At 40.0% G+C, this 25197-nt stretch overlaps 1 protein-coding gene across 4 annotated transcripts in view; it reads left to right on the top strand.

The window, feature by feature from the left end:
- The window catches only part of DIP2 (disco-interacting protein 2), a 56105-nt gene that overhangs the window by 10148 nt on the left and 20760 nt on the right, over positions 1-25197 (top strand). For 2 of the 4 annotated variants that reach the window (XM_067790331.1, XM_067790329.1), the window contains exons 2-6: positions 17152-17226; positions 20464-20865; positions 20937-21065; positions 21159-21352; positions 21412-21505. In XM_067790331.1, the coding sequence (XP_067646432.1) occupies positions 17152-17226; positions 20464-20865; positions 20937-21065; positions 21159-21352; positions 21412-21505 (894 nt within the window). The remainder of the gene's footprint in view (positions 1-17151; positions 17227-20463; positions 20866-20936; positions 21066-21158; positions 21353-21411; positions 21506-25197) is intronic. The other 2 variants (XM_067790332.1, XM_067790333.1) reach the window with 2 other exon arrangements.

Genomic DNA, 25197 nt, shown 5'->3' with positions numbered 1-25197 from the left:
TAACTGCACCTGTAGCTCGGCGTTCATAAGGGTAAGCGTTAACGTTAAGGACAAAAGTCGAAATAAAATAGAATCGGCTAGGTAATGGCGTGCATTCGGCCCACGGTGAGCGAATGGTGAGCTGACCGGCATAGATTGCTGATTATGAAGTAGAGTATTATGAATTTAAGCGCAGACATCTATTCCTCATGCAGCAATGGATGTACACTGCAGTCGTATGAGCTTCCATCGTTGGCTCCTGTCCGCAGTGGTAAATTTAGTACATTCGCTAAGGGAATGACAACTTTCATGGCATACAATACATGATCGAATTTCGTCGTTTCTCACATATGCATTCAAGTAGCCGCGTTTTACGTTGGACTTCGTGGTGGTGGCAGGAACAAGTACACTATTTGCCCCCTTGCTAGTTGAAACAGCCAGTCTGCGAAACTTTCAAGATGCATGAAGGCAACTTCAGCTTTTGCATACCAGGAAAGGCTGCTAATAACCCTGGAATTTCATTAACGAGTCATATTTGACGCCTTCATTGTGTACATTTTGTACCTCCAACGCTAAATCGACCAGAGCATCTAGTCGGTTCTGTTTCCCTGCTGGTATTTTATGTATTCTGGTAAGTAGCACAGCGATTATAAGCTCGGTGCGACCGAATTTTATTTTCAGAGTGTCGAGTATTTGGGGAACACAGGAGGAATGCAGTAGGTTATTGACGTGAGTTCCGTGCGTCTCCCTCCAAGGCCTGGCGGAGGGGTAATAAATTGTCTACTTCAGAAAAATCGCACATTTCTGTTGTTTGTGTGTAGGTTGCAAAAAATTAAGGCCGCTTTATTGGTATTTAATATTATTCTAGAAGTTTCTGTTTGCAAAACTTTTTTTTGGATACTTTCAAAATATCTAACGGAAGAATAAGCCGTGTCTTAAATGCTTAAACACCTGGAAGGGATGGTCCTGGCAAAATGGCTGGTTCATCTAGAAAAACAGATGAAGAAAAAATTGTGGTAGGAGAACATATTCTGAGTTTTCCAGCATGTGAGAGCCATTACACGAGATCACATCACACTTCAGGTCGAAAGTATCTAAGTGCCGACTTAGATATTCGAAAAATGTATGAGCTGTATGTGAAAAAATGTGATGAAAATAATACATCGCGTGTGAAGGAGTGGACTTACAGGAAAATGTTCAATACGGAGGTCAACTTAAATTTTTATACTCCTCGTAAAGACACATCGGTTCTATGTACCGGAGCGACTCGGGATTTTTCCCGACCAAGGACTGTCATTTCAGTGTGACCCCATTTAATTTGTTTCGTCCCTCCCACAAATTGTCATCCTCCCAGCAGCTCCTTGCAGCAGGACTGCTACATATTCTCTTACTCCGGGAAGGTATCGAACCCAATCCGGGTCCGTCTCCTGACCCCGGTCCTGAGAAATGGTTTTGCTGCATTTGCCAGAAAAGAATCTTTTTAGGACGGTCATACTCTGTTCAGTGTGTCTCGTGCAAGGGATGGTTGCATCGGACAGGTTGTTCTGGGCTTGATCCCAAAACCCGACGTCCACGTAACTTTTATAAATCTTTTGTGGCTCCTTGCTGCTCACGCCCAAGGGCGTTCCGTAGTCTACGCCTAAGCGTATCCCCACTACCTTCCAGCAGCTTCGCTGCTCAGCAAGCCACAACAAGTACCCGCTGCTGCTCGCGCCCCACGGCGCCAACAACTCAAACAGCTGATACCACTCATAACTACTACCTTCGTAGTAGAGCTGGTAGCAATGCTGAGCATCAGCCCCTGCCCCCGTCTTCTTCTCCCCCCCTATTTTCTGGCAGCAATCGTGCAGGTCAGGGAAACAGACTCTTAGTCCCTGCCTCCGTTTGCACCGTCTGCCAGCACAGAATATATAGGTTTGCGACATCCGCTCAATGCAGCTCCTGCCTTGGGTGGTGCCACTTTCCTAGATGTTCTGGTCTCCGCGACGGCAACCCCTCGACGGGTTTCATCGCGCCATGTTGCCAGGTCGCAAACACAAATCATCCGGGTACCCCAATGCTTGCCCAAGGGCGCCCAGTCCCAAGGCCACAACAGCAATTGCGTCCTGGCCTTCCACAACCTAGGCGTAGTCACCCGTCACTTACCCCTAGAGTGGCGGCGTCACCCCTCATGCACTTCAGAATTCTGCAGTTCAACTGTAATGGACTAACTGGGAAGATTACGGAGATAGTCGATTTCATGAAGCGGCACAACATCCGCATTGCTGCGATTCAAGAGACTAAACTTACAGCAAGATCTGCATTGCAGACCTGCTCTGGTTATAATGTCCACAGGAGAGACCGCGAGAGCGGAAATGGAGGCGGCCTCGCGTTTATTATACACCACTCTGTGCAATATTATATATTTGATCCTGGCATCGACCGCAGGGACAATGTCTTAGAACGTCAAGGCCTATCTGTCCGGTCAGGCGATGCAAATCTAGAAATCATCAACATCTACATCCCTCCTGTCACCTGTTGCCCCAGTGGATACCGCCCTAATATCGAGGCCTTACTCACTGGCAACAATCGCATTATCTTAGGCGATTTCAATGCCCATCACGACCTATGGCATTCAAACTTGCGGGCGGACAGTAGGGGTGAGATGTTGGCGGATCAAATAGACGAAACGACGTTCTGCACAATAAACGGAGACGCCCCCACACGTATGGTAAGAAGCTGTCATAGCTCGCCAGATATCTCAATCGTGAGCGCAGAACTCGTAAACTGCGTCAACTGGCAGCCGATGGTAACATTGGCATCCGACCACCTGCCCATACTTATTTCGTTCGAGCGTACCGCCGACTTCATCGTCACCGAAAAACGCACTTTCATAAACTTCAAAAAAGGAAAGTGGGAAGAATATAAATCTGCAACAGACAGCAGCTTTGCTGCCCTCCCTATCCCGACTGATGCCCGCCAAGGGGAGCGTGCCTTCCGTAAGGTCATTGAATCCGCCTCGGCACATTTCATTCTCGCCGGGAGAATTCCCGAAATCCGGCCCCACTACCCGGCGGAGGCCGCGAGCTTAGCGAGGGAACGCGACCTTATAAGACAGCTTGATCCAGGCGACCCCCAAATAAGGGATATAAACCAACGCATCAGATTGCTTGTGGACGAACACAAGCGGGCGAAATGGGAAGAGCACCTAAGAGGTTGTAACCTCTCTACCGGTGTAGGTAAACTTTGGTCCACCGTAAAGTCCCTATCGAATCCGACTAAGCACAAAGACAAAGTTTCCATCGCCTTTGGCGATAAGGTGCTGTCGGATGCGAAAAAATGCGCAAGCGCTTTCTGCCGACAATATATAATGCATCCTACGGTCGACAAAGATAGACGGAGAGCCAATAGACACGCACATAAACACAAACTCAGCGCGTCACCAATTACCATCACCACTAGAGAGGTTGAGGACGCCATTGGTCGCGCTAAACCATCCAAAGCAGTGGGCCCAGACGGCATAGCCATGCCGATGCTTAAAAACCTAGGGAAAGAGGGTTTCAAATATTTAGCGCATGTCTTCAACCTGTCTCTTTCCACCTTTGTCATACCCGAGAAATGGAAAATGGCCAAGGTGGTCCCGCTACTAAAGCCTGGGAAACCAGCTAACGTAGGTGAGTCATATCGTCCGATATCTCTCCTATCGCCAGTGGCAAAGACGCTTGAAGCCATTTTGCTCCCTTATTTCCAAGCACATTTGCAGCTAGCCCCTCATCAGCATGGCTTCATAAAACCCCATAGCACTACCTCCGCGCTAAATGTCATTAGCACCCAGATAAATTGCGTTTTGAATCAATATCCCCACCATAGAACAGTACTCGTAGCGTTAGACCTATCAAAAGCTTTTGATACGGTCAACCATGGCTCGTTACTGCAAGACCTGGAAGGGTCTACCCTTCCCCCATGTCTTAAAAGGTGGACCGCAAATTATCTGGGTGGTCGGCAGGCATCGGTGCAATTCAGAAACGAAACATCAAAACAAAGGAGAATTAAACAAGGGGTGCCTCAGGGTGGTGTCCTATCCCCGCTTTTGTTTAATTTCTACATATCTAAGGTACCTTCACCACCGGAAGGAGTCACAATCGTTTCCTACGCCGATGACTGCACAATAATGGCCACAGGCCCATGCCCAGAGATCGATGAGCTATGCAATAAAATAAACGGCTATCTCCTTGATCTCTCCAGTTTTTTCGCCTTGCGAAACCTGGCATTGTCACCGACTAAATCTTCCGCGACCTTATTTACAACATGGACGCCCCAAATGTCGACCATATTGAACATCTACGTCGATGGCACTACGCTACCGACTGTCCTACACCCCAAAATCTTGGGTGTGACGTTTGATCAGGATCTACATTTTGGTGCGCACGCAACCGCAATTGTTCCAAGAATTCAGAGCCGTAATAAAATCCTCAAATCCCTTGCTGGCAGTACCTGGGGAAAAGATAAAGAAACACTCTTGACCACATACAAAGCAATTAGCCAGCCGATTACGTGCTACGCGTCACCTATATGGTCGCCAAGCCTAAAAACCACCCACTGGAAGAAACTACAGGCCTGCCAAAATACTGCTCTCAGAATCGCCACGGGCTGTCTTCTTATGTCCCCAGAACACGATCTGCATAATGAGGCGAGAATACTCCCCATCAGGGAGAGAAATGAGATGCTGACCAAACAGTTTCTGTTGAACACCCAGAAACCTGGGCATCCCAACAGACATCTGATTGACGAACCAGCACCGCCTAGGGGCCTAAGGAGTCATCTCCGTAAGCATTTTGAGGAAATACGGCACCTGAGAACCCAGCCGTACGAAGCGAAAAAACACAAGCAGGTCCTTGGTGAACTCCATAGACAGGCGTCGAACCTTTATGTCGGGAATTGCCCGGTGAATCCAGTACTTGAAGAAAAATATCCAGAACTCGCAGAAGAGGAACGCATACTCCCCAGGGAAACGCGTGTCACTCTTGCTCAACTTCGTTCTGGATACTGTAACAGGTTAAACTCTTACCTATCCAGAATCAACCCCGACATACAAAATGTATGCCCCGCTTGCAATGTGTCCCCACATGTCACCAACCATCTCTTTAATTGTAATGTGGAACCAACGCCTCTAACACCCCTTTCCTTATGGTCCACCCCTGTTGAAACGGCAAGTTTCCTTGGACTCCCGTTAGAGGATATTGATGACAATTTGTGATCGGTCGCGGCTATTAGGTGGGGCGAGCATTGCTACAACAACAACAACAACAGCACATGTGTCCAAAAGTGTGATTCTCTAAAAATAAAAACTTTAGCATCCAGTAATGCAGACGAGAAGCTGCATTTTATGGAAGTTCATGATTCACATCTTAACAGTGCCGAACAGGCTAGAAAAATTTTAACAGATGACATACAAAAAGCAAAAGTAACCCGAGTGAATATTACGGATTCACATTTGATCTACAGAAAGCACTCTCTTACCCAAAACTTTATGTTTCGGTAGCTTATTATAAGCGCAACAAGTATGTATACAATTTAGGGTTTCATAATTTCCACAATGAAAATGCTAAAATGTATGCATGGAAAATTGCTTAGACAAAAAAGGGGCGGTGCCACACCCATTTTCAAAAATTTTAGTGTTTTCCAATTTAATGTTATAATTCAATTTAGAAAGTAAAATTCTATTGATACAAAGCTCTTTTTCGCTAAGATATAGCTTATTATTTTCGTCTACGACCCTTTTAAAAATCTGTTATATAAAAGTGGACGTGGTCTTCAACCGATCTTGTCCATTTTTTCTAGAATTATTTCCTGCTATAGGTAAAATTTGTGTACCCAATTTTATTACGATCCGTTAATTTTTCTTCGAGTTATGGCTCCCGAAACATAGAATATTGCTTAGTCATAAAAGGGGCGGTGTCACGCCCATTTATTAAAATTTGAAGTTTTTCCTATTTATTGTTATAAGTCCACTTTGGAAATGAAATACCATTGATATAAAGCTCTTTTTTGCAAAGATATAGCTTATTTTATTCGTCCACGACCCTTTTAAAAATCTTTTATATTAAAAAGCTTTCTTCTTTGCTTATTTAATGTTTTATTTTAATATTTAAAAGTTGTTTTTCCAATTATCAAATATTTTCAAGGTTATTCGTCGTCCCTCGGGGTTACGTATAGTGGGTAGAGTTGACAGTAGTCAGTGCTCTTTATTTGAATAGGAAAATATTTGAAACACTTTTCTTCCGTATCCAAACTTTTAGGCCAAGGAGTACAAAACTGTTTCAAAGCTTCACACTGTTGTCGTATAGCTGGTGGTGTTAGGTGAAGAAAGTTCGGTATTTTCATAAGTTCTGCATTTGCGTATTTGGAAGGAGGGGCGGCTCCTTTCTCCGTATAACCCTGTCGTAGTGGCAAAGGCACAGATGATGGTTGAAACGATCAGCACTTAAAAGAAGGGTTATATTGGAAACATTATTATCCAAACCATCAATAATAAATTCAATCACTTCTGATTCAGTGATATCAGAACGTCTTGCAATTGATTGCATGCACAGAATATAGCAATGAAGAGATTCATTCTTCTTCTGCCAACGTCGTTGACACAACATTTTGTACACATCTTGTTGGCTGACATTTCTGTCAAATTCATTAATAAGTTGCTCACAAAGCTGTTTATATGTTACAGCAGATATTGTAGAAAGGAATACTCTTGCTGTGCCAGTTAGAGAACGACGTAAACTCAAAAACCGAAAATGGTCATCGGCATTTACCGTGTTCATTATTTCTTCAAAATCGTTTATAAAAAATCTAACATAATATGTAATGTCATCGCCACTGAATTTTGTAAGGTAATACCTTATTCATTAACTGAACAATAGCGAAAGATCTGAGTATTGCAGTCATGTAAATCTCAATTCGGCTTTAGCAGCATATGTGGATTTAGGCAGTAGTTGCATATGTGGAAAAAAACGAGACCGTCATTTTCAGTACAGCGTTAGCGTTGCATTGCTTAATTGCATTGATTAGCAATAACAACGAAGACAAGCGCCAAAGTTTCCATAACGCCAATAGCAACAGATTTTATTCATCATGTGTACAACATGTTATCTACAAACATATTTTATATACTAAAAAGCTTTCTTCTTTGCTTATTTAATGTTTTATTTTAATATTTAAAAGTTGTTTTTCCAATTATCAAATATTTTCAATGAATATTTTTTATAGTTCAAAAAATGAATATTAGAGAAAAGTTTAAAAACATATTTCACATAAATTATAAACATAGTTATTTAAAAGTTGATAATGCTCAAGTGTATATTGTGGTTTACAATATATTTCGTTAATTTTTCTTCAAAGCATTCCTTATAGTAAAGGAAACCTCCTTGCCGAATTTTGTCACGATAGGTTTAACGATTTTTGATTTATGATTAATAGTATTTGTAAAATTGATTTAATCACAAGTGGGCGGTGCTACGCCCATTTTAAAAAATGTTTTCAAATTTTTATCAAGAGTTAATATCTGTCCACACCTCAAATTTCAACATTATAGGTGTATTATTTACTATATAACCTGTGTTTTCCAAAATGTTATATGTATATATAAAAAGTGGGCGTGGTTATCATCCGATTTCGCTCATTTTCAATACCAATCTATTGTGGGCCCAGATAAGCTCGTGCAGCAAATTTGGTGAAGATATCTCAGTATTTGCCTGCAAAAATCACGAGTACTCCATGCATGCATGTATGGAGTACTCGCTATGGACCAAGCGAGTGCTCCAAAATTAACCACAATTCATACAAAATATGTGGTCCAATTAACATTGCGATGTCCTAGGCTGGACCACATACTCCACTTCCGCATTACATCAGAGTAATCCATGGAGTTCCCACAGTCCAATAAAAATCGTGTAGTGATTACAATCGTTAAAAACGAGCAATGATCGGCTTACAATATGTTCGTGTAGAAACATGAGTTGGTCCATTGCTGCATTACAGTGGAGTATAATGGTATGTACTCCAGTGGACCACATGATCCAACGATTTTTGCAGGGTTACTCAAATTTTCGTGTTAACGGACAGACGGAGGAACGGACATGGCTCAATCAAATTTTTTTTGATACTGATGATTTTGATATGTGGCAGTCTAATCTATCTCGATTCCTTTATACTTGTACAACCAACCGTTATCCAATCAAATTTATAATACACTGTGTACAAGAACAGCTGGGTATAAAAACACCAATGGAGAAGCTGTGTCTTGGCTAAAGGTACAATGGATCAGATTTATAAAAACTGCTCCATATAAGATGTTTTATAAAACTTCCTTGGATGACAATTCCGAATTCAAAGTATTAGACCTCTCACCTAAAAGAGGAAGTCCTAGAATATACGAAAATATTAATTTGCTTCCATTATACACAACCATTAGACCAATAATAGAAGAAAAACCTACAGATATGATGGATTTACTACCCTATATCCCACCAATTTTTCACAAACACTTTATTTCCCTAAACACTAATAAATAATTTACTTAGTTTCAATGAAATGAGTTTGAATGAAATGTTAATCATTAATAAAAATGTTTCCTTAATGGTGTAAGTCATTTATAAAGACATGCAGTTAATTTTGAAAGTGGTATATGTAAGTTATTTCAAACCTTTCAAAACCACATTTTCTTTTAAAAATGGTTTATAAATTTAACAATCATAATAAATACTTGTTTGTTGGCACTACTGTACTGTCGAAAAATTATCATATATATTATTTCTAATTGCTGTTTTTATGTACGGGTCCCTTTTCGCTCTTATTTGTGAAGGCCGAAAAACAACAAATAAAAATTAAAATAATTTGCTAAAAATAAACGATTGTGAGCACACAAAGAAATCTATTTGCACTATGGCACTATTGTGAATATTTGCACTGCATTACCGGCAGTTGCTCTCATACGGCAGATGGCAGCGCAAGTTGTAAGTTTTAATTGATTGATAGAACAGCTGATTTCTGTTGATATTTGATAAGAGATTTTTAGATTGATTGCGCAAGATGCGCACAGGTACGGCTCGTATTCCATAATACAAAAATATTTTTTAATCCTTTGAAATGCAAAACTCTAAATATCTCGAAACAAGGAAAATATGACTTATACCACTTTCAAAATCAAGGGCTCATATGTTACCATATTCTTGTCAGTTGGTTGTCACGATCTGCCATGAGATCTTAACTTAAAGGAATGAAATAAATCCATTGTTATTGGTTATAAGACTTTCGAATTGCACTGGCGCTTTATTTCGATATGTTATACCAAAATCTGTGGAAAACGCGGTTTCCAAAAATCTGTCGGTTAGGGCCTTTGTGAAAAACTTCCTCCTCTGAAATTTCAATTTCTATTTTATCCGTAAATATCCATCTATCCATTGGTATATGTATGAAAGAGCAAAAAAAAAGTAAAAGAATAAGCTCAACCTCATATCCCAGGCGCCAGGCGCCAATTTGATGCACGTTCTCCTGGAACCAATTGCACAATGTACACTATGAAACAATTTGGTTAGATACCTTCTGATGCCCCTTATGGAGCATTTTGACACCTGCCCTAGGTTAGGTTAGGTTAGGCTTAAATGGCTGCCGTCCGCATCGGAGCGGCACACCTAAGCCTTTAAAGACCCATTGTGAAACCACACGGATTTGTTCCTACTCTCCTGATCAAACCACTTCGTTGAGTTTGTGAAGCTAACTAAGCGTCGTGTATTGACCTCAGCTATATCAGTCAGATCTACGAGGAACATTTTGCTACAACTAAGGAAATATCCCTCTTACGGAGGGTGAGAAGCTCCCGCGATCTCTTCTCATTCCATTCCGGCCATGTGAGTTTTGCCGTGTGGCATCTATCATGATGCTTCGACCTGGCTCCGGCTTCCATCAGTAGAGCCCTTTTTATTCTGAGCTTGCAGGTGGAGAGCGGCATGCCCAACCTCTTCTAGGATGGCGAAAGTGGAAGTAAGGTACCCTTTCTTGCAAGCTCAGCGTAAAACTGTCTGGAATTCGGAACCTCATGTTAGCCAGGGCTGTGCACTTGCAGAGGAAATAGATGACAACTGTGCACACTAGCTCCAGCACCTGTCGTTAAAGGGGATTCCCATTCTCTCCGCGTGTGGGCCAAACAAACAGTGTCCTGTTATGGTGGATGTGATTATGAATATCTCATTCCTCGACATATTTAGTGGAGACTCTGTTGTTGTTGTTGTTGTAGCAGTGCTTCCCCCATTTAATAGGTGCAACTTCTCACTAATTGTCATCAATGTCCTTTAACGGGAGTCCGAGGACACTTGCGAATTCAACAGGGGTGGACCAGAAAGATATGGGACCAGGAGGAGTTGGTTCCATATAGCAATTGAAAAGATGGTTGGTGTCATGTGGGGATACATTACAAGCGACACATAAATTGGGCAGGTCGGGGTTGATTCTACACTCTGCTCTTCTCTGGTTGCAGTCAACCCATTTTTGCTTGGTGATTTTGCAGGTATCCTTATAGTGCCAGTTGCGATTCACGTTTTTTTTTTTATAAGAACGCCACTATTTTTTGATGAACGTGGCCGGTGCACCGTAACTTTGCCAGCTCATCCGCTTTTTCTATGCCGTCAATGTTCCTGTGACCGGGTACCCAAGTGAGTGTGATTGGCGCAAGGTTTACTGCTTCGCGTAACGCCTTATGTTTTGAGCGCTACTTAGATGTCCGAGTAAGTGCATATCCCACCGTCGCTTACCGCCGATGCTCTAACAGGCAAACACGGGCCCTCTCTATACCTAGTATTTCTGCTTGGGAGACACTAGTTAAAATTAGGCCTTGGCAGTGATAGTAGATGTAGGAAATGGGGTTTTGGGGAGGAAACGATCGAGCACGTTTTGTGCTCGCGCCCTGCGCTCACCAGACTAAGAATCCAGCTATTATGCGGGGCGCAGCTATCCGATTTAGAAGCAGCAAATATAAAAGGTCCCAAAGAAGGTCTAATAATTGCCAAGAGGACGGAGTTACTTTATAACATAGGTCCTGGTTTCTGATAGGGTTTTTCAGTTTGGTCGTTGGGCAAACTTCTGGTAATACTATGGACTAGAGGTTTACGCCGATAACTTAATCGGCATCGGCGGCGGCGGCGTGGGCTTTAAAAAGCTTGATTTTTCTATTTAAAAAAATAATATTTAGGAAAGATTTTGTTGTATGTATTTAAAGAAATCAACGTTTTGGCCATTTCCGAAAGATCCGGGAGTTTACCTCAAAGTCTCACACACCGTTCAAAAATTTTCAGGGGTAACTCCTTGCGGAGGGATTGTCCCTCGTGCGCTTACTCCAGAGAGGCTTCGAACCTAACCCCGGTCTTTGGAATTGGTACTGCTGCGTCTGCTGAAAAGAAATAGAGATACATAAAATAGTCACACTTTTGTCTGTATATCTCATGCAAAGCGTGGTTTCACCTAGGGTTAACTCCTAATAATAACTCTCGGGGCACAGGGCGCCTCCAGTTTTTTCGGGTGTTTTTAAGAGCTACAATGTGCGATGTGCGAACAGTAGCAATCGCGACCATCAGTCGCTACCACGCCTCCTGACCCCCACACCATATGCCAGCATAGAAGCTATAGGACTGCGACTTCGAACTCATACCTTCGTCGACGTAACTTTCCCAGAAGCTCTAGGTGTAGCTCCGAAGACTTTCTGACAGATATTTTTGTCGCGCTATGCTGCCGAGCTTCACCAGAAAAACATCTTGAAACGCTAGGGAGTAACTATTCGGCCAAGGATGCCGCCCTCGAAATAATAAGCAGTCTAAGTGGATATCATTGCGTAATACATGGGTGAAAATCGTATACACCTAGGCGCATCTACATAATTAAAATTTTACAAGGACCCTGGATAAATTTTTTAAAACGTAGACCAAAGTTTGTTGTTTGTGTTCACAACATTCATTTCAATAGTCTGCGTTAAATCAAAACGATATTTTAGAATGAAAGTCGACCGATTTTAAGTTGAAAGATGTTAACTGCTGTTTTCAGGCCTTATGACATAAGAGCTCATTATGGATGACCGCGTAGCTTAAGTTTTCAGACTAGTTCGACTGTCCACTACGTTAGGGTAGTAGCACACACGGTCATTAGTTCGACTGTCTTGGGAAAGCTTTTGCTTCACCACATTGAGTGTTCTTGCGAAGGACAGAACCTCACCTGGTAAATATATATGCCTACGTATTCACATTAGTAAAAGGAACCGTAACGTGTTGGTGCTATTTAAACTTGGTTGATAGGCTATAATCAATGTGATTCACTCCAAGGGACTAGTTTTGGATAGGACCGCCAACCGGGAGACTTGGGCGTTGAAGGATGAAGTGTGAAAATCAAAATTGACATTTCAGACGCTGTTGTAGGTATAGTTTCGCAAAGAAACAACAGTTGCTTGAATATATGTAAGGCCGAGTGATGTTTCACACCCTTCTCATACGTACATATATCGTCGACTTAAGTATGAGGTAAGAAAAAATTCAATGGAGTGTTTTGCCCCTAGAACCTACTAAAGGATTTTGCATCACTGATTTCTCTTATTTTTTCAGCCAATCGCAATATACATTTTTTTTAATCGGCACCTTTTTTGGGTAATTTATTTTTTTTTTAACAACTTGATGACAATTTGAAAACATTTTCGCCTTGGGTCATTTTATTTGAATTCATTAGGTTAGGTTAGGATGAATTGGTCGGTCCATGAGGACCTCACATAGACTGAATGAGTCCGTTGTGTTACCAGAAGTTTGTTTTAACGACCAAACTGAAAAACCCTATCAAAAACCAGGACCTATGTTATAAAATAACTCCGTCCTCTTGGCAAATACTAAAAGCTTCCTAAGACTTAAGCCACTTGCTGCTTCTAGATCTGGCAGCTGTATCACTCCTAATAGCTGGAGTCTCGATCGTTTCCTCCTCCAGCCTGCACTTCCTGCATCTGCTATCACTGACCAAGCCTAATTTAAAGGCATGTGACGCCAGAAGGCAGTGTCCAGTCAGAATACCCGTCATGAGTCTACAGTCCTCTCTTTTTAATGATAGAAGCAACTTTGTTAGTCTAAGAGACCTACACACAATCTTCGACACTTTACAGCCCCGTGCTTGCCTTTCCTGCTTGGTCGATCATGTGCACCTCTCGCCTTCGCTTAATCTCGCCCAGTCTAATTGGGACGTCTGCGGAGCAAGCTTCAAGGGATGCACCCTTTTTAGCTAGTTCGATTTTTCATTCCCATCTATTCTCATATGCCCTGGACCCAATATAGATGTATGCTTCTCCCTGTCCCGATTCTCTTCAGGGACTGTTTACACTCTTAACACGCATTTAGATGCTGTGCTATGCGAGATTATTGCCTTAATTGCTGCTTGACTGTCAATATAAAAGTTAACACGGTTGCAGCTTAAGCTATTCTCTTCCAGGGTTTCTACCACTTTGGTTACGGCTACTATTTCCGCTTGGAAAACGCTACAGTAATCCGGCAGCCTGTGGGATCTGTTTATTTCCGGATCAGCACAGTATACCGCAGACCCTACTCCTTCCACTACTTTGGAACCATCTGTGTACACATGTATCGCCTCGTCCGTCATTTGAGCACCCTTGCGCCAACCGTCCACCTCTATTGTGGCCTTAAGATCGCCCTTGAAGCGCAGATATGGAATCAGGTAGTCTGTTCGTCTTGTGATTGATGACGCTATACTACTATGGCCGTATGGTCGCCGCTCAAGCTGTACCGAGGCACCGAGCCTGGTTGCAGTTGTTAACGCTATGTTCTTAGCTACCAGGTCTACAGGTGGAATGTGCAGAATGGCATACAGTGCAGCCGTCGGGGTTGTTTTCAGGGCTCCCGTAATGCTAGGCACTGATAGTCTGCCTACCCCCTCTAATTTTTTGAGGTAGGTTGTTTTTTGTTTGGCTTTCCACCAAACAAGAACTCCATAGTATAGAATAAGGCTTACAATCGCTGTAAAAACCCAATGAGAAAGAGAGGGCGATAAGACCCACGTCACCCCAGCATTCTTTTACATGCATAAAGTGCCGTTGAAGCCTTCTTGACCATCTCCTCCATGTTGAGCTTCCATGACAGCTTACTGTCTAGGATGATTCCTAGATGCTTTGTGCAAGGTTTCTCCGGTAGGGTCACCCCTCCTAACTTAGGCCTGATCCAATGTGGGACCTTGTACCTCTTTGTAAACAAGATCATATCCGTCTTCTCCGCGTTGACTTTCAACCCGACAATTTTTGAATTCATTGTTCATTATAATTTTTTTTTTTAAATATGCAAAGTGAGCATATAAATTTATTATATAACTTTTGTTTGAATTGGGTGATGCAAAGTCCGTCTTAAGCTGACATTTAAAGCGGCTGTTTTTTTTTAAATATCTTTTGAACAGTTAGAAAGAGTTAAATTTCGCAATTAGTTTCTTATAACTGATAGTGATGCGCATCCGTTGATACCACTTTCGACCATATCCAACCAATTTTCGACATGAACAATAAATGACCTAAACAGCCATAAACTACTAGAAAATATAGTAACGCATTCGGCGGCGGCGTGCGAAAAACGACCCAAATCGGCGGCGGCGTTCATCGGCGGCGTATATCTCTACTATGGACACATTCAATTTATGTGAGGTGTTCGTGGACCGGCCAGTTCAACCTAACCTAACAGTTATACGTTTTATATTTAAATCCGCGACACATAAGCAGTTTTTTCATATAGAGAGTTTAACACAAGCTTATGCGTTATGAGCAGATTGCACGTATTTTTATGGAGAACGGTAGAATGAGCGACACTGGCACCATCTGATATGGAGAAGTAGCCAACTCTCAAATTTTGGTCCAAGCAAATCATAAGAAGAAGAATTTGACACTTGCTTTGGCTAAGGGTGTTGGCACACTTTGCAAGTGAAATTATTTTTCCCACTCCTTGGTAAAATTTCTAACATTTTTCGTAAGTAAATACTGAAATATAAGAAATGAATACGACACAAAATATGTTAGCAAGTATTTTTGTTGTATAAAGAGAATGTTTCGTCGTGAAATTTTGTATGTGAATGGGCAAGGCGAGATAAACTTCAATTGCCAAGCCTGAAGCGCCTTCATATTTACAAACGCAACATCTTGGTTGATTGTGGCGATGTTATGGGAATGCATAAACTTGTGTTAAACGCATCTATATGAAAAATGTCATTGTGCCGGGGCCTTTAAAACCGCTTTTCAATGATTATATTTTGAGTTATATTTTGCGTTCGGATAACAGTTGTTTTTTCGACTTTTTAATTTTTTGATTTTTTGTATGTCGCTACTAATTTAACAGTTTCTTATGGGGTTTTTTATTTCTCTTGGAAAATAACATTTATTATACTCAGCTGAGCAGAGCATAAACTAATCGAAATAGATATAGACTTCTATATATCAAAATGATCTGGGTGAAAAAAGAAATTAATTTAGCCATGTCCGTCCGTCCGTCCGTAAACACAATAACTTGAGTAAATTTTGAGGTATCTTAATGAAATTAGGTAGGTAAGTTCCTGGGCACTCATCTTAGATCGCTATTTAAAATGAACAAAATCGGATAATAACCACGCCCACTTTTTGGATATCGAAAATTTCGAAAAACCGAAAAAGTGCGATAATTCATTACCAAAGACGGATAAAGCGATGCAACTTGAAAGGTGGGTTGACCTTATAACGCAGAATAAAAAGTTGGTAAAATTTTGGATAATGGGCGTGGCACCGCCCACTTTTACTAGGAGGTAATTTACAAGTTTTGCAAGCTATAATTTGGCAGTCGTTGCATATACATATCATGATGAAATTTGGCAGGATCGTTACTCCTATTACTATATGTGTTCTAAATAAAAATTAGCAAAATCGGATGACGAGCACGCTAAATTTAAAAAAAATTTAAAAGTCAAATTTTAACAAAAAATTTAATATCTTTACAGTATATAAGTAAACTATGTCAAGATTAAACTCCAATAATGTTATGTTGCAACAAAATAAAAAAATAAAAGAAAATTTTAAAATTGGCGTGGCTCCGACCTTTTTCACTTAATTTGTCTAGAATGCTTTCTAATTCCATAAGTCAAAATTTAGTAAGAGCATAGCTTCTATGACGATAACTGTTTTCTGTGAAAATGGGTGAAATCGGTTAAAGCCAAGCCCAGTTTTTATACACAGTCGACCGTCTGTCCTTCCGCTCGGCCGTTAACACGATAACTTGAGCAAAAATCGATATATCTTTACTAAACTTAGTTCACGTATTTATCTGAACTCACTTTATCTTGGTATTAAAAATGGGCGAAATCCGATTATGAACACGCTCACTTTTTCGATATCGAAAATTTCAAAAAAATGAAAAAATGCCATAATTCTATACCAAATACGAAAAAAGGGATGAAACATTGAGATTGGATTGGTTTTTTGACGCAAAAAAGAAAAAAGAAAAAACTTTGTAAAATGGGTACCATATTAAGTAGAAGAAAATGAAAAAGTTCCGCAAGGCGAAATCAAAAGCCCTTGGAATCATGGCAGGAATACTGTTTATTGTATTACATATATAACTAAATAAATTAGCGGTACCCGACAGATGATGTTCTGGGTCACCCTGGTCAACATTTTGGTCGATACTCGAAAATGCCTTCACATATACAATAAATCCCTTTTAAAACCCTCATTAGTACCTTTAATTTGATACCCATATCGTACAAACACATTCTAGAGTCACCCCTGGTCCACCTTTATGGCGATATCCCGAAATGGCGTCCACCTATAAAGCTATGACCCCCTCCCTTTTAAAATACTCTTTAATACCTTCCATTTGATACCCATGTCATACAAACAAAGCTCTCAGCTGAGTATGTAACCGAACATTACACCCGAACTTAGCCTTCCTTACTTGTTTTTTTATGTCCATAAGTTGAGCTTTTAATTTTGGTCGGAAAATAAAAATGATTTTTTGAGACTTTTATATCGTTGGGTAAATAACAGTTATTTTTTGAGTTTTTTTTACTTCGCTAGAAAAATAATAGTTATGAAATGTATTGGGAACTAAAGATTTTTTGATAAAGTTTTATTTATAATTTGTAATTGTCTACTTTTCTTTGCAGGCGATATAACACAAAAAGGGTATGAAAAGAAGCGCGCAAAGCTGCTACAACCATTTTTATTACCGACAACCGAAGGTGAGACTATTTCCAAATAATGAAAAAAGACACTATATTCTTATATTCATAGCTCCAAGTGTTTGAGTAATTTAGTTAAATACATTTTTGTTAGTTTTTTTCTTTACATACATATTTATGAGTCACTTTTTAGTTTCTAATTCTTAGTTGAAAACTTTTACTATTTAAATACATATGTGCTCAAGTATTCACAAACCTATGTATACTTATATATGTATACTAGACTGGGTCGATTTATTCACCGATATCGCGCCATCGATTTTTCGATAGGATTTGGGCTCATGAAAAAAAGTTCCACTACGCATACCCAAAAAAATAATTTTCGAGCCTGCGAATTTCATTTTTTTTTTTTTACTTTTTTCGACTTTGATTTTTAAGGTTTTTTTTATGACCTACTAAAAAAATTTTCATTTGATTGTAAAATTTTCATTTATACCCTGTCCGACCCAAAAATGTCCACTAAAAACTTTGGCGATAGCAGTTTTTTGAAAAACTTATTAAAATTATGAAAAACTTTATCGCCAACGTTTTTAGCGGACAGTTTTGGGTCGGACAAAAAAAAAATTTTTTATGAAAATTTTTTTAGTACATAGGTCATGAAAAAAACCTTAAAAATCAAAGTCGAAAAAAGTCAAAAAAATGTTTATTTATCTGCATTACTTAATGTGAGTTTGAAAGCGTTCACTTATTAGGAAAATCGGCGCTGAAAAGAACTGAACAGGAAGTAAAATTCTTATGCTGTTCATTAACTTTTAATAACCTTTTTTAAATTGATTTGATTTACTTTTCAATCCTTGATTAAAGGTCTCTCACCTATGTTCATATGTCGGGGTTGATTCTGGATAAGTAAGAATTTAACCTATTACAGTATCCAGATCGAAATGAAGATAGAGTGAGTGGCGTATCGCTGGGAAGGTTGCTTTTCTCAAATGCAAGTTTCGGGTATTTGTCTTTAACAACGGGATTCAACAGGCAATCCCCTGCATATTAGTACTACGTCTTTTTGTGGGTGTCTCTGAGGGCCTCTTCATAATACTCTTGAACTCTTAAGGATCGGTTTTCTTTATAGTAATTACAGATATAACTTCTTACGTTCCTAGGAGGCGGGGCCTCTTCAGTCATATGTCTTTTGGGATGCCCAGGTTTCTGGGTATTCAACAGGAACTGTTTGGTTAGCATTTCATTTCTTTTCCTGATGGAGATTATTCTCGCCTCACTATGTATATGATGTTCTGGAGACATAAGAAGACATCCCGTGGCAGTTCTGAGTGCGGCGTTTTGACAGGCTTGCAGTTTCCTCCAGTGTGGTTTTTTTTTTTTTTGGGCTCGGCGACTATTGGGGACGCGTAGTATAAAAGCTGCTGGCAAATTGCATTTTAAGTGGTTATGAGCGCTTCTTTATCTTTGCTCCAAGTGCTGCCGACAAGAGACTTGAGGATTTTGTTACGGCTCTGGACTTGAGGTACAATTTTACCTGCATGTTCACAAAAATGTACATAGATCCTGATCGATCGTCACATCCAGTATTTTAGGATGCAAGACAGTCGGCTGCGTAATGCCAATGATGTGGATGTCCAATATGGTCGACATATGCTTGGTGTGTGTTTTAAATAAGGTCGTCGAGGATTTGGACGGTGACAGGGTCAGACTTCGTGATGTGAAAAACTGGAAAGACTAGGGAGATAGTCTTTGATTGTATAGCATAGCTCATCGATGAATGGGCCAGGAGCTGTTGCCATTATCGTGTAGTCATCGGTGTAGGATACAATGGTGGGGAAGGGTGCTTCGATATGTAAAAGTTAAACAAATGCGAGAAGAGTTGCCACCCTGTGGTATCATCCCGGGTCTACTTCTTGAACTCTTTGGGACTACTTCGTAATTAATGGGATTACACTGGGGTTTAAATGGGGTGCCAAGCCTAAAAATTACTTACTGGGAAAAAACACAGGCCTGCCAAAACACCGCTCTCAGAAGACAGCCCTTCTTATGTCGCCAACAACAACAACTACTTCGTAATTATTCTGGCGATGATTTTGGTAGCATTCCAGGACTACTTTCAGACATTTTAAAACTATTTCTGGACTATCTTGAGACCATTTGAAGTTATTTCGCGCACAATACGGGACCACTTTGAAACCTTCTTGTCATTGGTGTCGGATGGGTTTTTTATTGACGGGTTATCTGTTTTTTAGCTGTTTGTTATCGATAACAGCGATAAAGACGGGTTGTTTGTTTGTTATCGGTAACCTTTAACAAGCAGATATCGGTTGTTTTCAATAACAAGCCAACAAAAAATGTGTAAACCGGTGACTGTTGTTGTTGTAGCGATTGGGACACTCCCCGAAGGCCTTGGGGAGTGTTATAGAGTTTATGGTCCTATGCCGGACGCAGAACCGCTACTTTCCGGTACCAAGCCCGGAACGATTGGTTATGACCACATGCGACCTTCTAGGCCATCCCGCCTCCTAGATCTATGAGGAGTTCGGGGTCGTCAGAGCCTCGGCTGTTAATGGAACACGATTCGCCACGGATAGGTGAGGTTGAGAATTGGGTTTGGAGAAGCTATGTATTGCGCTGGCAACCTGAAAGGGCTGCGCTACACAAACCCCTTGAAACCGGTATTTTAGTCGCCTCTCACGGCAGTCATACCTACCGCGGGTATAGTCTACCCCCCTAACCCGCTGGGGTATAAACCGGTGACTCGTGGATAACTGTTACGTTCGATAAACCGATGAAAAGCAAATATCGGTTGTTACAGAAATAATCAACAGATAGCTCTCAATAAAAAGCATATAAGAAATATACATAAAACAAATCGGTGAGAACTGAATAACGGTTGCTATCGATTATAAACCCATTGTTCGTCTATAATACACCGATAACAAGCAGATATCGATTGTTATTGAAAACTGTGAAGCGCTGTTCCGAATAGGAAGCATTCATGACTACGTTCACCAGTCATTTCGGAATCCTTCGCTGGTTTGACATTCACTGGTTGCTAAAAGCCCTAGTCATTCCGTTTCTTAAACCATCTATCTGTGGAATGCTGTTCTATTGCTAACTCACTTCAGCGAAGAACCTTACTCTTCTTACTTTATTAATCCGAGTAAACGCTCTCTGATATTGAATAAATAAACTTATAACAAAAATAGTAATGTAAAGTATGATGTATTGTAAAAAAAGGTAAATTAGTTTAATTGCCTTATTGTTCGCATATCATTTTATTTTGTAAAATAGCGATTGACCCAAAAGATGTGGACAAATGTGACAAACCCATGCCTCCTTACTATAATATAAAAACGCCACAACCGCAAAATCCAAAGACTGTGAAAGATGGAGCCTTAGTATCGAGCGAAGGATATAGTTACGTAACCGAAGTCCCATCTCTACCATCATCTCATCAAAGACATTCCAATGCATCTAAAAAGTCGGATGTGAGCCATCATTCAATCAGCGGAGGTGGTGGTGGTAGTGGCGGCCGCAGTGGTGGTGGTGGGGGTAGTGGCGGTCGTAGCGGCGGTGGTGGCACTGGTAGTGGTGGTGGCCATCATATAGAAAGATCCGAATCAAGTCATCAACATAGCAGGCAACGACGTACACAAAGAAAAATTACACACAATGAAAAACGTTATCATTCCGGTAAGTTGTAATAGCTATTGAATTGTTGTATATATATATATATATATGCCTATGTGTATGTATGTGTTTAGAAGTGCGACAAGAAGCTGTACAACAAGCGCTTGCAGCACTAAAAACTCGCCCAAAACCTAGTTTGCCAATGCCATCGAAGAGAAGTTCTGTGCTCAATCGAAGTCCTGATCGCAATAATGATGATATTGGTGAGCCGGGCGTACAGTGCCCGAGTTGCATTTAATCAATTTATTTAAATAAATAAATAAATATTTTCAATTAAAATTTTTTGTTTAACACAGATTCATCAACTGACGAAGAATCCATTCCTGAAGAAACGATTTCTCCCGATAAGGAATATAATTATCCACGTGATCATGTTAGCAATATAATCGAACCAATAATAAAACCGCCAATACGCGATTCATCCATGGCAGGCGCTCAAAATAAGCATAAATATCTAGAACGACGACCACCACAAAATTTGCCGCCACTGGTAAATTAATGTTATGCAGTATATTACACTTTATTTAATTTTTTAATGTTTTGGAATAGCCAACTTCGGATACATCCAGTACAGAATCACCGCCAACCGCATATATGAAAGAAAATACAGATTTTAATGATAGCAGAGACAAGCACAAGCCATGTAAGTCATTTAAATGCTCGATCAGTTATGCCATCTGTGAAACCATGAAGCGTTTATTACTTCTGAACTTGTCAAGAATCAACTAAAGTACATAACGTTAGCTTAATTCACAAAGGCCCTAGCCAAAAGATTTTTCAAAACTGTTTTTTTTTTTCAAAGATTTCGTTATAACATATTAAAATACACCCCGCTTAAACATTTTATAGAATTGGAATAACAACGAAGTTATGTTACTTTTAAAAAGCCATTTCTCCATGTAGTGAATGTAAAAATAAAATATTTTTTGCTTAGGGCCTTTGTGAATTAAGCTAACGGTATTTACTTTCTTAAAACTTTCATAAATTTATACCAAATTTTATAAACTACAAAGTTCATGCAGACTCCAAGCAGGGCCGGATTAACCCTCAACGGGGCCCTATGCAACCATCGATTTGGGAGCCCTTTTTCACGTCCGTTCCCTTCCTTTTTCGATTAAAAAATACAAACTAATATCTTTCATAAAAATTTTATTGTCACAATGTAATAATATCAATAAAATTACTATCTAAATTTTAAACAGTTCGTTTTCTACATTTGTTTTCGGCGAATTCATCAGTTATATCATCAATATCGATTTTGTTCAATAAATCTGACTCAATGCAAAGTATACCTAACATCTCGAGTCGCTCTTGTCGCGTTGTAGCTCTTTCAGCAGCTTTGATTCTTTTTAATTGCGAGAAGGATCGTTCGGCAGAACAATTTGTGATCATTAATGTTAAAAAAATACATCGGCTAATTGATCTTCCATTAGAATCTTATACAAATGACTATTAGTTTTTTGTGCATCAGATATCTGGAGTTCACGTAACTTTGGAATTGTTTCATTTCAAAGAAAAATTCTTCCAAATCTCTAGAATAAAACTGAAGTAAGTTATTTATAGCTTCGTGGAGGTCTCTATAACTTAGAGAAAAGTTGATGAGAAATGCAAATCTCTCTGAAACTTCCATATACACTTTCGCACGTCGTTTGATTTCACTGTGAAGATTGTCGATGATTTCGAGGAAACCTTTTGTCCTAAAATCATAGCGAGGCGAAAATTCTACTTCTGGAGCTTTTTTCTACGACGACTACGTTTTACGATTTCTAGAGCCTCTAATATGACATCAAATGAATCGTAAACTGCATTCGTCGCATTTGAATGTGCTTCCCAGCCTGTAGTTGACAATGTCTTCAAAGTTTTCTCATTGTTTATTTTATTTTTTAATACGCCCCAACGATAGGTGGAAGCGGAAAAAAATTATATAATGTCTGCATAAGGGCGAAAAAATCTACTGCATAAAAACAGCACTTCACAGCATGCTCTCCAACCAAATTAAGATGGAATGCGCGGAACAGGGAACATAGATCGCATTCTCATTCAAACTCAATATTCTTGCTTGCACACCTTTATACTTTCTGGACATGTTTAATGCGTTGTCATATTAATATCCTATACAATTTTGAATATCTAAACCACAGTTCTCAGTAAGAAACTTTAAAGGCATTCAAGGGGTTGTGTAGCGCAATATATAGCTTCTCCAACCCAATTGTCAACCTCACCTTCGAGCGGCGAATCCCGTTTCACTAACCCCAAGCTCCTCATGGAACTTGGGGGTGGGGAGGGAGGGATGGCCTGAAGGTTTAATGTGGCCATATAAATCGTTCCCGAGATGGTCGGGCCAGCACCTTAATGGTGCTGTGTTACCGGAGCGTATCGGATCTGTATCCGACAAAGGACCATCACATCGATAAATCTCCCCAAAGCCTTCTGGGAGTAACCTAATCGCTACAACAACAACAACAGAAACTTTAAAGTTTGATTCGCTGGACTTTCACCAGTATGACCTTCCAACTGAAGGAAAGTTATAAACCTTTTTTTTATTATTCAATATACTCTTCTTTCACTTCGATACACTTCTTTGCACGCTCATACAATTTGTCGAATAAGTCGGAAATGTCCTTTTTAGGAACCTTGTCTAGTTTGTTGGTCGTCGCCTTTTGAATGCGGTCAATTGAGTTTTATTTATTTGAGTAAAATTTATTTTCAGTTCTGATTATATTTTTCTTTCACTCTCTAGAATTTTATGTTTGTAAGAAAAACATCAACAAAACGACAACAAGTCTTTTTCATTTTTCGGGTGCCCCTAAAATCGGGGGCCCAGGCAACAGCCTATTCTGCATACTTGTTAATTCGGCCCTGACTCCAAGCATGCTATTTCCGAAAATGGTTAGTATAATTCAGAGGTGCCCAAACGAGCTCCATAAAACGCCGGTAATCAATTCAGTTTTCTCACCTATATGGCGTGTGAGCTCTCAACTGAGATTCAGCAGATCAGGCAAATCAGAGATTATTTCTGATTCTGGTACCACTTCCATATCTTCACAGCCTTTTCGGTATAATTTCGAAACTGTTTAATGAGTGTTCGACATGTTATCGGTTTGTTATCAAAGGATTATTGGTTTTTTATTGGTTAATTAGCGATACCAACGATATCAGTGAGTTGCCGGTTTGGTTTCGGCTAGTTATCGGTTTTTTGCTATAAATTTATTGTCGGTTTGAAAAGTAAAGTCCTCTCTCGGCAAAAAAAATCATACTCTACATGTTATGTATTATCGTACCCGTCCTACTATGTGGTGGAGAAGCATGGACCATGACAACATCAGATGAACCGGCTCTGGGAGTGTTCGAGAGAAAAGTTCTTCGAAAGATTTATGGACCTCTACGCGTTGGTGATGGCGAGTTGCGAAGAAGATTTAATTATGAGCTGTACGATCTTTACACAGACATCAACATAGTCCAGCGAATGAAAACGCAGCGGATACGCTGGCTAGGCCATGTTATGCGATTGAAAGATGATGATCCGGCTAAGAAAGTGTTTATATCGGAACCCGCCTATGGAACTATTTGTACGATTTAAACTCCCATAGTGTGACCAACTGGCGCCAGTTGGCAGTGCGAAGAAGCGACTAGCGCCTTGTTGGACGGCCATAACCGTTAAAACGGTTAAGTGTCAATTAAGTAAGTATTATCGGTTTTTATCGCTTTGTTATCGATGACACAAAAAAACAGATAAATCGACGATAACAAACCGAAAAAATTTTGATATTAGACCGATAGGTCGTTGAAAACGTTATTATTGCTAAAAATTCGATAACAAACTGATAACTCGTCGATAACGTTGTTTATTTGCATACCCTGGTCGTAATTGCAAAAACAGTTCTCGAAGATTAAGGAGAGTGTTATCGTTACTATCACCTTCAAGTCCTTTTGTTCAAATGCCTTGGGAACAATTTTCAAATACATTGTATATTGTTTTTGTTTTTATCGGCCTATTGATAAATGATTCCAGGTTCGGTACGAGCTCAGGCCTATAACAAGAATTTTAATGATAATTATTGGTTTTTGGCTTAGCAGCCTTTGAAATTGGTCTTATCTGCGCAGCTATGGCAGGTGAAAAATATTTCTATCTTCTATTCCAAAATAAAAATTTTTCAATTTACAAAAATTGAAAAAAGCAATAATTATCATAAAAATTTAGGGCCTCATTCTCTATTACGAAACGAACGTTCGTTTCGCCTCAGAGGCAAATCGCCAGTGTATTTGCATTATGTTAAACGGTAACAACATTTGACACTGGCTTTCGCCTTCCTGTTTAACCTAAAGTAAGAAACG

The sequence above is a fragment of the Eurosta solidaginis genome, chromosome 5 (assembly GCF_040869045.1).
Source record: "Eurosta solidaginis isolate ZX-2024a chromosome 5, ASM4086904v1, whole genome shotgun sequence".
NCBI classification, from domain to species: Eukaryota; Metazoa; Arthropoda; class Insecta; order Diptera; family Tephritidae; genus Eurosta; species Eurosta solidaginis.
This window is presented reverse-complemented; position numbering and strand designations above follow the sequence as displayed.